Source organism: Eschrichtius robustus, chromosome 16, assembly GCF_028021215.1.
Source record: "Eschrichtius robustus isolate mEscRob2 chromosome 16, mEscRob2.pri, whole genome shotgun sequence".
Lineage (NCBI taxonomy): Eukaryota > Metazoa > Chordata > Mammalia > Artiodactyla > Eschrichtiidae > Eschrichtius > Eschrichtius robustus.
The window spans coordinates 78,804,406-78,821,469 of NC_090839.1; the positions used below are offsets into that span (position 1 = coordinate 78,804,406).

General features: G+C 42.8%; 1 protein-coding gene across 3 annotated transcripts in view; it reads left to right on the forward strand.

The window, feature by feature from the left end:
- LOC137778715 (S-adenosyl-L-methionine-dependent tRNA 4-demethylwyosine synthase TYW1) overlaps positions 1-17,064 on the forward strand; it is a 206,782-nt gene that overhangs the window by 145,539 nt on the left and 44,179 nt on the right. Inside the window, exon 16 of one of the 3 annotated variants that reach the window (XM_068565971.1) lies at positions 5,778-8,862. The exons of the other annotated variants lie outside the window; for them this stretch is intronic. Coding sequence (XP_068422072.1) covers positions 5,778-5,999 — 222 coding nt within the window. The 3' untranslated portion in view covers positions 6,000-8,862. Of the gene's footprint in view, positions 1-5,777; positions 8,863-17,064 lie in introns of those variants that run through there. 3 annotated transcript variants of the gene reach the window in all.

Consider the following 17,064-nt stretch of genomic DNA (forward strand, 5'->3'; position numbering starts at 1 on the left):
TTTCTCGTCACACACTTCCTATTCTCCCACCTTCCCAGCATACATATGCCACAATTTTATGCATTATTATGACCATATGAATAGTATTCACTGTTGAGCAGTGCAATCTTTTATGATTGCCGTTTGTTTCTGGCACAACTTTTTGGTTTTCCTGGAGTTAATATTTGTCTTTTTTTTTTTTTTTTTTTTGTCTCTTCTATGTTCTTGAGCTAAATCAACTCTTGAACTCTCTGCCATCATCTATTTCTCCTTTCAGACTTTCAGATGTGTTGAATTTTCTATCAGGTTCATCTTTTTAAAGGAGTCTCTCCAGGGGCACTTTCTGACCCACCTACATTGGACACAGTAGCTGCCCTACTGGGGTTTCTTTTAGCTTTCTCCTGTGTGGGATATCTTGTTCCTGGTTTTTCAGGTCTCTTTTTAATTTACTCCCTCATTCAGGTGAAGCATCCTCCAGTAGATTCCTGAGAAAGGGTATGTGGGAGGTGCAATTTATTGAGACTTTGAATTTTTAAAAATATTTTTATTCTCCCTACACATGTGATTGATAGTTTTGCTGGATATAGAATTCTAGGTTGGAAATTATTTTCCCTGTGCAATTGGAGCCCTGTCTTTAAGCTTTCAGTGTAGCTGTTGAGAACTCTGAAGGCCTTCTGATTCTTATTCCTTTGTACAGGACCATTTTTCCTTGTTAGATTTCCCTTTGTCTCCATTGTTTTCCCTCCGTGAAATTTCACTGAGATGGGCCTCAGACAGTATGTCTATTTTCATCCATTATGGACCCCTTCAATCTGGAAACTCGTGGCCTTCACTTCTCAAAATTTTTCCAGAATTATTTCATTGAGGTACCTCCATCCTGTTTCTTCTCCTTTCTTTCAGGAACTCCTGTTATTTAAAAATTGGGTCTCTTGGGCTAGTCCTTAAATTTTCTTTTATATTTCTCTCCTATTTTCTATCTTTCTTTTTTACTCTATATTCTAGGAAATGTTTAAAATTTTACTTCTTAAGTTTCTCAAGAATCTTTCATTTCCATTTCTATAATTTTAAAATCTAAAGTCTTTTTCATTCTTTGAGTGTTTCGTTTTATAGTGTAACTTTTTAAAATGAATACAGTAATCTCTCATGTCTCTGAGGATAATTGTTTTAGTTTAGTTGTTTGGATTTTTATTTTGTTTTGTCATTTCCTCCCTACCCTAGGCTCTGTTTACTCTGTTACTCTTTTCCTTTTGTTTATTTTATCTCTCTTCCATGTTAAAAGTTTTCCTCAGATGATCGTCAGTTGTCTGCTCATATTTAAGTGTGAGACTAAAAAGCATACTGAGAATCCTAAGTGTGTAGACTGGGCTTGACTTTGTCTTAGAGAAATCTACCTGGGCCATTTCCTTAGGGAACCCAAGAAGTCTTCATGGCCACCAAGGGTCAGGAAGCAGGGAGTAGGGCTGTTCTGATCTCTCATTTTCAGTGTGACAGCCCTGTTCTCTGCTGTACCTGCTGTCCCATAGTCCATAGATTTTCTATTTTATTGTCTTCCTAGAATAAACCTCTTGTCTTCTGTTGGGGGGTGGGGTGGGTGGGTTGGGTAGGTGCTCAGCTGTGTGTATGTCCAGGGGGTCAGAAACCCGGATTCTAACAATTTCTTAGAATGTAAACCAATCTTTGGGCTCTTTTTTTTGGTGGTGGTGGGGGGGAGTTGGGGCCTCTTCTGCCCCACTTCCAGGGGTGACTGGCACTACCAGTTTGGGGCCTTTGGGGAATTCTGAAGCATAAATTGGGTTGAATCTTGGATTTTTCTGTTTGCTAGATTAGGATTCAGCTCTTGGATCTGCTAAGCCAGTTATTGCTTATCTGTCATCTTTTAAGCTTCTAAAAGTTTGATACTGTTTTCTCCTCTCCTGACCTCTTTGTTTTTATAGGTTATATATCTTTTAGAAATACCTTTACAGTCATTTTAGTGAGATTTTAAGAAGAAATGAAGCAAATGCCTGTGTTTAATCTGACATCTTTAATAGAACCTTATTAAACATTTAAAATAATAAAGGACCTATTTGTCATCATTCTGTTTAATGAAATTTTCCAAGTGTGAAAGATGTGGAAGTAATGAGAACAGGGCCCTTTGTACCACAGTTTGATTGTTCTCGGTGGTGGGAGCCTGTAGAACTGGCCCATCTGGTCAGCAAGACCACACACACATCCTCAGCAGCCTGGCATCGTCTAGTCAGGCCATACTGTATTGCGCTTGTGGGTATTTTTGAGATCATCTGTGACCTTTTGAGTTTATTTGTAATTCTGCATAGATTTCCTCTTCCCTTACTGTTGGATTTGAGGAATTTTTGAAGCAGGGTGACCTCATGTCTCAGCATACTTAACCTCAAATTTCGTGATTTGGGGTTTCATTCCTCTGTTTATGCAGCTCCAACTTTCAGCTTTATTTTTGTGCCAATCATACTAAAATTTGCCCTTTTAGCTTCTGCCTTTTGCGTGGAATATTTTGACTTTTTCTGAGCTATTATTCAACGCGATTATTCTCACATTGTCTTGAGAGGGGGATATGTGTGGGTGCAGTTTTGTCTTAGGGGTTTCATAGCTCAGCGTTAATTTGAGAGTAACCTACGGTTACAGACTGAGGGTTTATGTCCCTTCAAAATTCCTGTGTTGAAGTCTTAACCACCCCACCCCACCCCCCGCAACCAGTATGGCCATATTTGGGATGGGGTCTCTAAGGCAGCAGTGAAGGTTAAATGAGGTCATAAGGTGAGGCCCTGATCTGATGGGGTTGGTGCCCTTATAAGTGACGACACCAGAGCGCCCCCACCCGCATCCTCTGCTTGTGCACATACTGAAGATGGCACGCGAAGCCAAAGTGAGAAGGGGGCTGTCTGCTGGAACCTTCACTTTAGACTTCTAGCATCGAGAACCGTGAGAAAATTAACTTTTGTGGTTTAAGACACCCAGTCTATGGTATTTTGTTATGCAGCCAGGCAAACTAATACATCAGCCTTCTGTCACATTTACTTGGTCTTCTAGTTTGTGTTTTTAGACATTGGCAGTCTGAGTTGTCAGTTGTCACATATTAGTTTATAGTTGTCATATCCATGCAACTAATTTCTTCTGTTTTAAGCCAGGGTAGAGTTCTGTAGTTAGGAGACCAGATCTTCAAGCTGCATTAGGAGTTAGGAAATCAGTGCAGTGGGTTGCAGCTGGCAGTTTTTTAAATGAAATACATGGCCTATAGTTTTGTGAAAGTTGTGTTTCCAGAGTATATGTATGTGAATGTGTGTACTAGATCAAGATATAAAATATGTTTCTTACTTTAGATTGTGGCAAAGAAAGAAGATTTTAAATCTATTGCTGTACTCCAAGCTAATCTTTTAGTTCCTCTTGGAATATCCATGGCAAGTGATTCTCGTCAGAGTTTGAGGGAAAAGGAAAACCAGAATTGTGGACAATGAGGGTTCAGAGTTCAGACCTAGAGCTCTGAACCCAAAAAAGGAAAGACACAGGGAAGAGGAGAACACGGTATCTGTTTAACTCGGCAAGCGAAGCAGGGAACCCCCAGGAGGACTCTTCTTAGCGGGGCCAAACTCCTGGGGGCTGGCTGTGAATTATCACCTTTCTCTGCACTCCCAGAGCGCACTCACTGCACACACCATGTTATGTTATAACTAGTTTTTGATTGTCTGTGGCTGGGCCAAGTCCATAGCTGGCACTCCATGGATGTTAGGAGGAGGGAGGAATTAAAGGCAGGCATTGTTATCGGCCTTGTTTTACTGCCATCCGAGTTAATGACATGTTTAATCCTGCACTGCTTGGGAAGTCGGCCCACTTCCAGTCACGTGTGAACGTTGTGCCCTCTATCATGAGTGCACTGTGAACAGAGGCCACACTATTCTGTGGAGCCAAGAGCAACAAAATTCCATCCTGTCTCTCAAGATGTCTGGAGAACAGGTGGAAATGGTTTCATTGTATGGACTTCTAGCTTTGTTAAGAGAGGTAAGGAGGAAGAGGTTATAATATGTCAGGAATAGTCATGAAACCAGCAGTCTTGGCAGGATGGGGGGCGGGGAACGGGGGAAGTGGCTACGGAAGCAAGTATAATGTGCTCTTGTTGGGCGAGTTCAGGGTGCAGTGAAGGCCTGTGGCAGGGGACTGTCACGGTTGTCTAAAGGGATTCAGGAGGGCTTCCCAGAGCAAAGGACATTTATGAGAAGAGATTTGAGGCTTAAGTAGGTGTTAATCAGACAGAGGTAGTAACAACATAGGAGTCACCAGAGGGGGCGGGTAGCTCATGAGCAGCCTCCAGTTGGAGATGTGACATTCAGACGGCATGTCCTGGGTAGTGGCGCTCTATTCTGCTGTAGGCATAGCCGTCTCGTGCAGCCTGCAGAAGCTGGAAGCAGCCCAGACTGGAATCAGACAGTCAGTCAGCCGGCAGACTGTGGCCGACTTCTAGAAGTGAGGGCCTGCCTTAGGGCAGTGCCAGGATGTGGCCATGGAAGTACAGCTAAGGAAGAATTGATAAGGCCTGACCGTGTTTGGGGTGTAAGCGGCCAGGGAAAGGAGGGGCACCTTTGACTCTAGTTTTGAGGTTCAGCACCCGGGGATGACGGTGATTACTTTCCTAGTGGTAGAGAACATTTGAGAGCAGCCAGTCTTGAGAGGGAAAATGATGGGGAATGTGGATTTTACATCTTGAGTTGTAGAATTCATAGAGCTCTTAGGGCAACTTTTCAAGGAATGGTCTTATTAGAAGAAAATTTCTCATGATTCATAGGTAGACTAAACTTTCCCATTTATGTGGCATTTTTTCCCTTAGAAAGCTCCTAGCTGTTGGGTAAAAAATTAGATGTTATTTAAATTCAGCATATTTTAATATTCTAAATCCAGGAACCTATATATTTTCAATATTTTTCTCAGCTAGGACATGAAATTGTTACTTATCTTGGTTCATAATCAGGCTTTTTAAAAAAACGGTGGCATAACAAAGATTTGTCCATTTATAAATCAAATATCAACGTGTTATACATTTACACGATTGAATGCCAAGTGGTGGCTTTGAATTAAAAGCCTTCACAATTCAATTTGTAGTTCCTTCAGAGCCTCCTCAACTTACTTTCTCTTTTCTTCATCGTGGTCATTATTCTACAGTGACTTTTGAGAAGCAATTTTCTTAAAAGAGTACAAATTGGATTATTCCCCTTTATTGAACTGAAATTCTTAACAAGGCTTTCCGTTAATGAGATACTGTATTCATGTTAGGCTAAAAGGGCTAGTTTGAGTCATTAAGTTAGCGTTTCAGAATTAGAAAGTTATTGATTAAAGCTTCACTAATAACTCAAGCAAAATTTAGTAATAAAAGGATTCCACTAGGTGCTGCTAACACAAGCATGAAAATTCATACCAGAGAAAGACTGGCAACAAGAGGAATCTGAATTAGCTTGACCGTTAACACATGATAATGCCAAAAATCTTCATTCATCTTCTTCCAGTGATACTGCTCAAGATAAACACATCCTTGACTTTCAGTTCTAGGATGTATTCTTTATTCAGCGACTGGGTCTTCCAGGTCCAGCACGGAAGTGGTCCTAAGGGAAAAGAAACTCTCCTTTGACTGTGTATAGAACATTCTGCTTTGATACGGAACCATGTCTGGAGCGCAAAAGAATTTTCTTTAACATGATAGGGAGAAAATATCAGGCTCATTTTTGATTTTTTGATACTTACTTGACATTTTTTATGGGTGTTTTCAGTTCTGACCTGACTACTTTTTTTCTTGCCAGTTTAAGATTGGCAGAGAATGGTGGACGTGGATTGATTACAGCCGCTTCCAGGAGCTCATCCAGGAATATGAAGACAGTGGTGGATCCAAAACTTTCAGTGCCAAGGATTACATGGCCAAAACTCCTCACTGGGCGTTATTTGGTGCCAACGAAAGAGGCTTTGATCCCAAGGACACAAGATATCAGAGAAAGAACAAATCAAAGGATATTTCTGGATGTTGAGATTATCTGAATTTAGGATACCGAAGGACACAAACTGATTGCCCCAGAAGGTTCTCAGACTCCACTGTGATTTTTCCAAGGACAAATTACACAAATTATATTTCACATAGAGAAGGGTGTAAGGGGACGCAAGTCACATCCTGAGGCTCGGGAGACAGCAACTGTGCTTTGAGTGCCTGGGACTCAGCCTCACCGTCTCTTTCCAGAACTCAGTCCCTTTTCTGAGTTTACTTCTAAAGGAAAATCATTTTGAGGGGGAAGTACACAATCTTTATTAGTTTTGAATTATAATTAGGAAGACTGCCTAGAATGCCAACCATGGGAGTGTTGTGCAGAGTGAATTTCTGTTCCTCTTCCCCCGTCATGGGCTGTTGGCCTTTGTCAGTTGTACTACCCTGAGGTCAGTGTATCTGCTCCCTCTAAGATCTCCATCCCTTTCTTAACATCTTAAGGTAACACTTCCTGAAAAGTAATTTGTCACAATTCTCAATTATTTTAAATACCACATAGGTTTCTTTAAATATTCATTTAGTACCAACTCTTTAGAAACTGATTTGGATCTAAAACTGTACTAGCTCTCATTCCATTCCATTCCCATACAGATTGCCATAGAAAGTAGTATGTGAGCTGGATTAGAGTAAAATCTCTCTTCTTCTGTAAGAGGAATTGTCATATGATGTCACTGAATAATTAGTCTCACAAATTAGCCTCACAAATTAGTGAAACAATGAGTACAATTTGTTTTTGGTTTGAAAAGTCAGTGTTTAAGCCTCTCATCACTACACATATAGCAGGTTTCCATCTTCTTTCACTCTTGTAGCCCTAGCTACTTTCTGCAATCTGTTCTTTAAGTTTCAAGTTTTTTCCTAGTTGAAAACATCACTAAATACTCAGTAGTGTTTAAAAAGTATTATAGTTATTTAAAAAATTCCTTTATCCTAAAATTTTAATAAAATATCTTTTGTGACGACTTGGACCACACATTTTCTTTTGAGCGTTTATTTTAAAGATGCTTCTAGTCCCGTGGTTCTAAGCCCTCTCAGACCCATCTCCTCCTTATATTCCTCCTCTATTCTCTGCTGAAGTAAAGTTCATAATAATATAATCTACTTACTCATTTAGTTGAAAACTGGGCACTGTATTTATTTCTAAGTGATAGAGTCTCTCTGTGCCGTAGGATGAAATCAGATGTTCTTGAAGTCACCACATCTTCAAGCATGTGTTCAGTCTCCTGTTGACCCCTGAGACAGACAAGAGATGGGAGTGGTCCAGGCCAATGAGGCAGGAGCTCACTGAAGCTCAGATGTGTTAATGGTCGTTGAGTAGAGATGGAAAATCTCTATTGAAACCTTAAATTAGAGCAGAGTATTAAAAAGCAAGAGCTCATGCTAAGGAGCGCACAGATGGGCTCCTGTTTGTGACAGCTAACTGTGCACACAGCTGTAGGAAGACCCCTCTGGGGCTGCCGTAAGGAGCAGGGCAGGCGGCAGTGCATGCTGGGCTTTGGACCGTCCCTGAACCTCTTTTTCAACCGGGCAACTCTGCTTTTATTTTTTATGCATTGAGGTTCTGCTCAGGATTTAATATGAACGAAGATATTCTGTTGCTTCAAAGAAAAAAAAACATAGCAAACCTCTCACCACCAGAATGAGCCCTCCTGACTCCATTAACTTGAGGCACATAAATGAGCAGTTTTTCTCCCTCTGCCACCCAGGAAGTGTTTGCTTTATATTTAAAAAAAAAATAACATGGCATATTAATCCCAGTTCACAGTCACAGCAGAAAATTTTAAATGCCTAGGGGAAAAAAATACAGTGGAATCTGGACGAAAAAAATTAAATGTTTGCTGAGCAGTATTAAAATAGAAGAGATGGGGAAGCTTGAATATTCTTAGAAGGTGAGCTATTTGAAAAATAGCATTCTAGATGTCCAGTGGAAGTTATTGTTGGAGTTTGAGCAAGCGATCCTAAAACTCTGCTGAAAAACTAGCCAGGTAAGACTAGTTACAAGATTCTAGAAAAATAATTATTCAAGGAAAATTGCTTTACAAGATATTAAAGAATGTTGTCTAAAATAATTCAAACAACATGAAACGAGATCAGCTTCCAAAATGACAGAGTGAGAACCTCAGTGAACTCACTCTCCCTCTAAAACAGTGAAAATATGGGCAAAACAACTAAAATCAAAGAATTTTAGAACTCCGACAGTTTAACCAAAGCTTTGCTGTGAGCTGAAAATCATCTGTTAAGAGAAACTACTGAACCTCAATAAAACTAACAGTTTACTTCTCATCAGAAAGCATGGAGGCCAAAAGACAGTGGAATGATATCTTAAAAGAGCTGGAAGAAGAGACTTTCAACCCAAAACTCTATGCCTAGCTTAATCTTCCTTCAGAATTAAAGAAGAAATTAAGACATTTTCAGATAAGCGAAGTAAAAGAATTCATCACCAGCAGACCTGCGTACGAGGAGGAGTCCTCAGGCCTTAATGAAAGTACGTTAGGCACTAACTTGAAACCACGTGAAGAACTAAACAGCACTGGTGAAAGTAACTACGTAAGTTTTACAGAAGACAATATAAATGTACTTTTGTTTGTAACTCTCCTATCTGTTTTATAAGATAGCTGCGTAAAGCAGTATTTATAAAACTGTGTTGATGGACTTAGAATGTATAAAGGTGTAATTTGTATGACAGTAATAACATGAAAGAAGTGTGAGGGGAGCAGAGGTATATTGGAGCAAGTCTTGACTACCCACTGTTGAGATTAAGTGAGTATGTTTCCAAAGCAGATTGTTTTAAGATGCTAATTGTAATCCCAAGAGCAGCCACTAAGAATAAATTTTAAAAGTTATAGTAAAAAAAATACGATTCTGCTCACAGTTTCAGTGTGTGGGTTTTCCCCCCGACACCAAACAGTTCTCCAACACCAACTGGGTGTCCTGCAGTTCAGCTTAATTCTGACACTGTCTACCTGGAGATAGCATCAGATCCCACAGGTTAAGTGCTCTGCCCCACAACTTCAGATGCCAGTCACAAGTCCAGGTTGTCACCTGTGCTTCTGACCAACCAGCTATAGATTGGAGGTTCCCATGGGTTTAATTAATGTGCTAGAGCGGCTCACAGAACTCAGAGAAACATTTTACTTACTAGATTATTGGTTTATTGTAGAAGGGTATAACTCAGGAACAGCCAGATGGAAGAGATACACAGGGCAAGGTACGTGGGAAGGAAGATAGGGCTTCCATGCCTTTTGCAAGCACGCCACTCTCCCAGATCATGTGTTCACCAATCTGGAAGCTCTCCAAACCCAGTCCTTTTGGGTTTTTATAGAGGCTTCATTACATAGGCACGATTGATTAAACCATTGACCATTGGTGATTGACCTTAATCTCCAGCCCCTCTCCCCTCTCCAGAGGTCCAGGGGTGGTTCTGAAAGTTCCCAACCCTCTAATCACTTGGTTGGTGGCCCTGGCAATGAGTCCCCTTCCTTAGGTTACCTAAGGGCTTTCCAAAAGTCGCCTCATTAACATAACAAAAGACACCGGTGGTGGTGGTGGTGGTGGTGGTGGTGGTGGTGGTGGTGGTTGTCATGGCTTAGGAAATTCCAAGGGTTTTAGGAGCTCTATGCCAGGAACTGGGAGAGAATAAGTATATTTAATAATTTAATATTTATATTTAAATAATGTATATTTCTTATTATAAATCACAATATCACAAAGAAACGAGAATTTAAAAGGTAAACTAGAAAATATCTATTTAGAAGACAGTAACAGTAACAAAACAACAAAGATCTAAGACATTCAAAAAACAAATAGCAAAAATGTCAGGCACAAATCTTGCCTTATTGGGTAAGTATATTATGTAAGTAGATTAAATACCCCAATCAAAAGAGGCAGAATGTATTTTTCTTTTAAATCCAATTATATGCTGTTCACAATAGACACACTTTAGATTCAAAGACTGAAAGGATCGAGAAAGATATGCCATGGAAGCAGTTACCAAAAGAGAGCTAGAGTGGTTGTACTAATATCAAAAAAAATAGACTTTACGACAAAAAAAAATTGTTAGTGGGGACAAAAGGGACATTTTATAATGATAAATTGTAATTATTATAATTATTTATAATTACATCTTACTAGAAAGATGTAATGATTTTAAACATGCATGGACCTAACTAACAACAGAGCCCCAAAATACGTGAAGCAAAACCTGACAGAATTGAAGGGAGACGATTCAGTAGTAATTGGAGACTAACATAAACCACTTACAATAATGGATAGAGCAGCTAGGCCAAGCCCAAAAAGGAAATAAGAGATTTGAGCAACACTATAAACCAAGTACACCTAAAGGCTTCGATAGGACGCTCCACTGACAACACATTATTCTCAAGTGCCCATGGAACATTCTTCAGTGTAGACCATATGTTAGATCATAAAACAAGTCTCAGTAAGTTTAAAAGGATTGAAATTATGCAAAGTACAGTCTCTGACCAATGGAATGAAATTAGAAATCAACAGCAGAAGAAAATTTGGGAAATTCATAAATATGTAGCAATTAACCAACGTCCTAAACAAACAATGGGTCAAAGAGGGAATCACAAGGAAATTAGGAAAGACTTCTGAGATGAATGAAAATGAAAACACAACATACCAAAACTTATGGGATGCTGCTAATATAGTGCTTAGAGGGAATTTATAGCTGTAAATGCCTACATTAAAAAGAAGATACATCTCAAATTAATAACCTAACCTTCCATCTTAAGGACCTAGAAAAAGAACAACTAAACTCAAAGTGAGCTAAAGGAAAAAAATAATAAACACTAGGGCAGAAATAAATGAAAGAAAGGAAAGAAAAGCAAAAGAAAGAATTAGTGAAACCGGAAGCTGGTTCTTTAAAAAAATCAACAAAATTGGCAGACCTTTAGCTAGACTCACCAAGAAAACAGGAAGATGCAAATAGCTAAAATCAGCTATGAATGCACAACTTTGTGAATATACTAAAAACTATACTATACACTTTAAATGAGTGGATTTTAAGGTATATGAAATATATCTCAATAAAGCTTCTTTTAAAAAAGCACCTTAATGTTTATGAAAAGCAGTATAGGATATAGGATAAGGAATATAGGATAAATCAATGGAGATTTGGGAGAAAAATTATGTAGTTTTGGTCTTTATACTAAATACCAAAAAGAGTCAAATGAAACAAAAAGCTCAGAAGAAACCTTGGGTGACGAAGGCCTTTCTGGACCAATGGCTTCCAACTTTCTCATGCATCAGAGTCACTCGGAGGGCTTGTTAAAACATATTTCTGGACCCCACTCCAGAGGTTCTGATGTTAGTAGGTGTGCAGTGCAGAAGAATTTGCTTTTCTAACAGGTTTCTGGGTTATACAAATGCCGCTAAGAGACCACACTTTCAGAACCCCTTGTAGATACAAAAACAATGTAAGAGATCTAGGGACAGGGGAGGAAGAACACTGCAGGTAGAGGACTGAGCATGCTCAAAGGCCACGTGGGGAAGGGTCGTGGCACATTTGAGTAGCTGTAGGAAGGCCTCAGTGGCTGGAGAATGCTGCAGAAGATGTAGGAGAAGGCCAGGCCACGCAGGGAAACCAGGAGAACGTAACAGTGATGACCCAGGGAGATGCAGGCCAGTCGAAGCCCTAAGAGCAATTATGCAAAGGACCAGCATGATTAGATTTGCATCTTAATAAGATCACTGTAGCTTTGGGTTAGATAATGGCCTGCAAAGGCCAAAAGGGAAGGGGATGAGTTGGTAGGTGTTCTTGTAGAACAGGCCAGAAGTGATGGCCCGGGTGGTAGCGTTTGTGCAGTGCACGCCCCTGCATGCTGACCCTGGTGGTTGGAATGGAGGGCAGTGGGTAGATTTGAAAGAGACCTTAGGAGGAAACACTGGTGGATTTGGCCACAATTTGGCTAGATGGGGGTGGGGGAGGGTGGAGTGCGGGCAGGCAGGAGGGATGAGTCGTCAAGGCTGACTCCTGGGTTTCTGGCTTGAGAACAGGAGAGAGGACGGTGGCACTCTGTAGGCTGAGACTGGAAGAGGGCCAGGCCTGGGGGAGATCCTGAGTTCATTTGCGGGCAGGTAGGCTTGGAACCGCCCAAGATTTCCAAGGGGAAGGTCAAGCCAGCGGTCAGGCATACAGGTCTGGGGTGGAAGAAATGTGTGAATCATCGTGGTGTAGGTTCTACTTGGAGCCTTAAGGAGGGCGGAGGTCATCTTCGGAGAGAGTATAAAATGAGGAGGGGGGGGCCACGTCTCCAGGAACTCTAGCAGGTAGGGGTGGGACAGGGAAAGAAGTCCCCTGACATCTTCAGCAGGGGAGGGGAGACAGTAGAGTAACCAGGCCTGTGGAGTCACAGAAACCCGGGGAAGTTGGGGGGCGGGGGCAGATCAAGAAAAGACTGGAGAACAGTTCCAGAGGCCAGTGAGAAGTGAGCCAAAGAGGATGACAGCAAAACACCCCTTGGATAGGGGTCCTGATCAATACCTGTAGTGCAGTGCTCGCACCAGTGGAAGTGTTTAATGACAGAAGATGTTTATGATATAATGCTAAGTTTAAAATACGGAATACAAAATCATAGTTATCACCTTAATGATATAAAAATCCTATGTATGAAGCAACGTTTAAATGAATATGTATTATCTTAATTAGACTAGCACAATAAAAGGTATGAGGAAATGTGTTTTCTACCTTGTAGAGTCAGACTCTAAGCTTTTTCCTTAAATGAGATCCTGAAGTTGGAATTCAGCCTACAGTTGGAGTTAAATATATTCAAAACTGCATATTTTGTCAGCTGAAAGATTCGTCTTTTTTTGTTTTTCTTTGTGTGCTGGGTTGCTTTTCTCACTTTTTATTTAAATACAAATTGATGAACCCTTCCCCAGGCACCGTTGATTTAATATAAGTTGGCAGTGACTAATCTTGTTGGCTATTAGCCTGCTCGGTGTTTTTGTCCTTTACTGATTTCCTTTCATTCATTATTAATAAAGTACGCTACTCTCATGACTATGTTTTGAAGCTGTTTGGTACCGTGTTGTAAATTTCACTGCCTTTTCTGGAGAAAAAGACCCTCTTGTTTGGGAGGAACCCTAACGTGTTGAGACTTCTCCTCACCGATTCCAAGAATTCCAGCTTAGATGTTAGAGAAAGAGAACTTATAGTGGCCGCAGACCTCAGTCTAAGGCAGGTATGTTTGCAACGGGCAGCGAGGGAAGCTACCCACTTCCGGGTGAGACAGGAGCATGTATTTGTGGAAAATCGGAGCAGGCAGACATCTTGTGATTCCTTCTCTAGTTTCTGAGAATTCTCATCAAGACCCTGTGAAGCTCCAGCTAACGCTTTCACTTTCCTCTTATTGAGGAAGTGAATTAATTGCGTAGCTATTAACTGGCTCTCATTGAGGACTACTAGATTTGTACTCTGATTGCTGGCGAAGGAGAAGTGGGAAAAAAATCACTAGGAAAAATGGAACTATTTTTTTCAGCAACTGGTCCCTCTCCTCCCCGCTCCTGCCAGGAGGAGCTGCAGTTCCCTGATCTGCCCCCCCCCCACTCAGGCAGGAAGAGGGCCTGGGCTGTCCCCCAACGTGGGACCCCGGCTCAGGGAGGGATTAGGAAATGCCAGTCTCACCGTGTTCACACCCCACATCTGCCCCCAGAGAAGGGGGAAGTGAGGCCACAGGGAGGAGGGCTCAGGGGCATCACGCTGGAGCAGCGGGGCAGAAGGGGCTTCATGAGGTCACGCCAGCAGGGTTCAGCTCACCCAAGCACTGCACTGGGGGCGTTCGGCACATCTGGCTTGAGCTGGGGAGCCCTGCGGTCAGGTTGTGGTGTCTGAAGGGTGCGGGGTGGCCTTGGAACTCTCGCCACTTACCTGCCGCGCACAGAATAGGGATCCCTGGGGGCAAGGCCTTAAGGCACCTGGCACATTTCTTGCCAAGACCTTGGGCTCCTCTGACTAGTCTCTGACCCGGCCCCTTCCCAGGGGACCAGAAGTCAGCAGTTCCTTTGTGACACAGTCTGAGCCCCAGTGTGGGGCTGGGAACTGGGGTTCAGTCTGAAGAGCAAGGCCTCACGAGCCTGCTGGGCAGCGCAGGTGGGGAAGGCGCAGCTCCGAGGCCACGGGAGCAGATTCCTGGCAAGCGTGTGCTGTATCTTTTGGGGCTGGAGTGTTTGGCGTGGCAGATGGAACCCAGCGGCGTTCCTCTGGGGGCTGTGCTCTCCTTAGCCCCCAGCCTGCACACGGTGCTGGGGGGACACATGATCAGAGAAGGAATACCTGGCCGTTTATTGAGAGCCCTTCCTACTGATAACCGGAAAAGCTTATCAAAACTCCAGGCTCTTGTTCAACTCATCCAAAAGAATTGGGGCAAGGAACACAAAACACAAAGGAAGAAACACATACACACACACAGACACACACACACACACACACAGACACACACACACACACACACACACACACACACACTGAGGCTGAGGAGCAAAGAGAACAAAGAAGCAGTTTATTGAGGCAAAGGCAAAGAACACACTCAGAGAATAGTGCGGGCGTCCTCATGAGTGAGGGGTGCACTTCAGGGTTATTTATTTATTTAAAAATATATATATATATTTATTGTTCGTTTGTTTATTTATCTTTTTATTTTTGGCTGCGTTGGGTCTTCCTTGCTGCACACAGGCTTTCTCTAGTTGCAGCGAGCCAGGGCTACTCTTCATTGCGGTGGCTTCTCTTGTTGCAGAGCACGGGCTCTAGGAGTGCAGGCTTCAGTAGTTGTGGCTCGCGGGCTCAGTAGTTGTGGCTCGCGGGCTTCAGTAGTTGTGGCACGCGGGCTTCAGTAGTTGTGGCGCGCGGGCTCAGTAGTTGTGGCTCACAGGCTCTAGAGTGCAGGCTCAGTAGTTGTGGCGCACGGGCTTAGTTGCCCTGCAGCATGTGGGATCGTCCCGGACCAGGGATCAGACCCGTGTCCCCTGCATTGGCAGGTGGATTCCTAACCACTGTGCCACCAGGGAAGTCCACTGCAGGGTTATTGATTCACCCTTTTATCTTATTTTAGCCCTTTGAATGGATGGGGGTCTTTTGATTAGGGGTGGACTATTCATTGAGGGGAGAGTTGAGGTGGGGCCTGGATTTGCACCAGGTTGCATCGGCGCATTTGTCTCCTGAAGCCACCGCATATGTGCTCTAAGAGCTGTTTTCCCTTAAATTGTTCCTTAGTAGTCTAGCGGCTACACGTGGAAGGTTGTACAGGGTCATTAGCAACCTGTGCTTTTTTATTGCGCGTGCTCCACGGTTTCCATGGTCAGAGTTTCTTGTGCAGATGCTACAGAGGTTCTGTTTTAGATGCCATTCCTCCACGCGTCATGGCCTCAGTAAGTGCAAACCAAGGAGGTGCCTTTGCCTTCTGCCTAATACCTATGCACGAGGAGGCTGTCCTTGGGCCCGGGCCTGTCTTTCCTGCCTGACTACATGCCAGGCTCTGTGCAGGACCTCTGCCTCCAGGCTCGGGGGTCAAATGGCAGGCACTGGTCAGAGCTGTAACTCCCTGCCTCACCCCAAACTCCATCTCCCTCCTTCTGTCTAGCCACCAGACAGGCTGCTGGAGTGAAAGTTCTCGAATGCACATCTGACCATGTCCCTTCCAAAACCCTCCTATTCCTCCTTTAAGCCCGTTGTCAAGTCCACACTCCTCAGCCTGACACACCTCACCACCGGTCCTGTGGAATAGCTCGTGCCACTGCTTCCATCTCTAATTCCCATCCTTTCCTCCATCCCCCTGACCAGCTCCTGCTCAGCTTCTAAATCCCAACTTTTGAGTTTGCAATTAACCTCATTCAGATGATTTCATTGGCCTGCTGGTTAAAGTACACGTTGGCCTTAAGTTTTTTCACCCAAGGCAACTTAGCACAGAGCTTTTCAATGCATTTCCAGAACTCATAGACTTTGAGCATCTTATTGAGTAAGATATTACCCTGGTGGCAGGGCATCCTTATTCGTTATCACCCTTTCTTCAGGATCAGAGCCTTGGCTGTGATGGTCCCCAAAGGACAGGAGCCATACCGAGCAGGTTCACGTGGCTTAGACGCACATGCTGAAGAGTTCTGACCTCTGGGTTTATGCTCAAGCCACAGAACATTATTGATCACTCTGTACTTTACTTGAAATGATTGCTGGTTGGTAACAAAACATGGACAATATTTCCATGTTTGATTTTTAGGTGGTTTTGTCCTCTCATTTTTCTAAACTGGTACTAGACGGAAAAAGATGTTTATACTATAGAGTCCCGAACTGCTGTCATGGCATGAAAGCATGTAGCAGTCAGCATGCTCTCTGCTACCAGTAACAGAATTAGTGGTTTTGAACTAGTGGTTTCAAACAGTAGGGATTTTTATTGGTATCATATAAGTGATCTGGAAGTAGGTGGTTTCCAGGTTGAATCTAGGGATGAATAATCGAAGACCCAGGCAGTTTCCAAGCTTTCCACCACAGCCTTTAGGGCGTGTTGACTTTTGTTTTCAGACCGTTGCCCCATGGTCTCAAAATGGCTGCCACAGTTCCAGGCATCACATTCTCTCACAGTTGTGTTCAAAGCCTGGAAGGAAATGGATGAAGAAGAGAGCTCTCCTCTATTGAGTGGCTCTATTAATCAAAAAGGGAAAACCCCCTTAGAGACTTCTCTTTAAGTCTATTAATCATAAATGGGTCAGTTGACAACCTCCAGTTGCAAGGGAGGTGGAGAGCACAAGCATCTGGCATTTTCAGCCTCTAGTGTGGGAGGTAGGTTCTATTAGGAGCGAAGAAGGTAGACAACAGCTCCACCTGCTGCAAAGAGTATATATATATCTTGTGTGTGTAGTTCACCAACCCACCAAACAGGTATGGAGCACCTGCTGAGGGCCAGGTTCTTGCTCTGGGTGCTGGAAGAGGAGCTTCACATTGTAAGACTCGGTCCCTGCCCTGTCCAGCAGAAAAGCAGTATCCATGAGCCAGAGATTAAAAATCAGCAAATTAAATGCAAAGTAGTCTTAGAACCTGGGAGTAG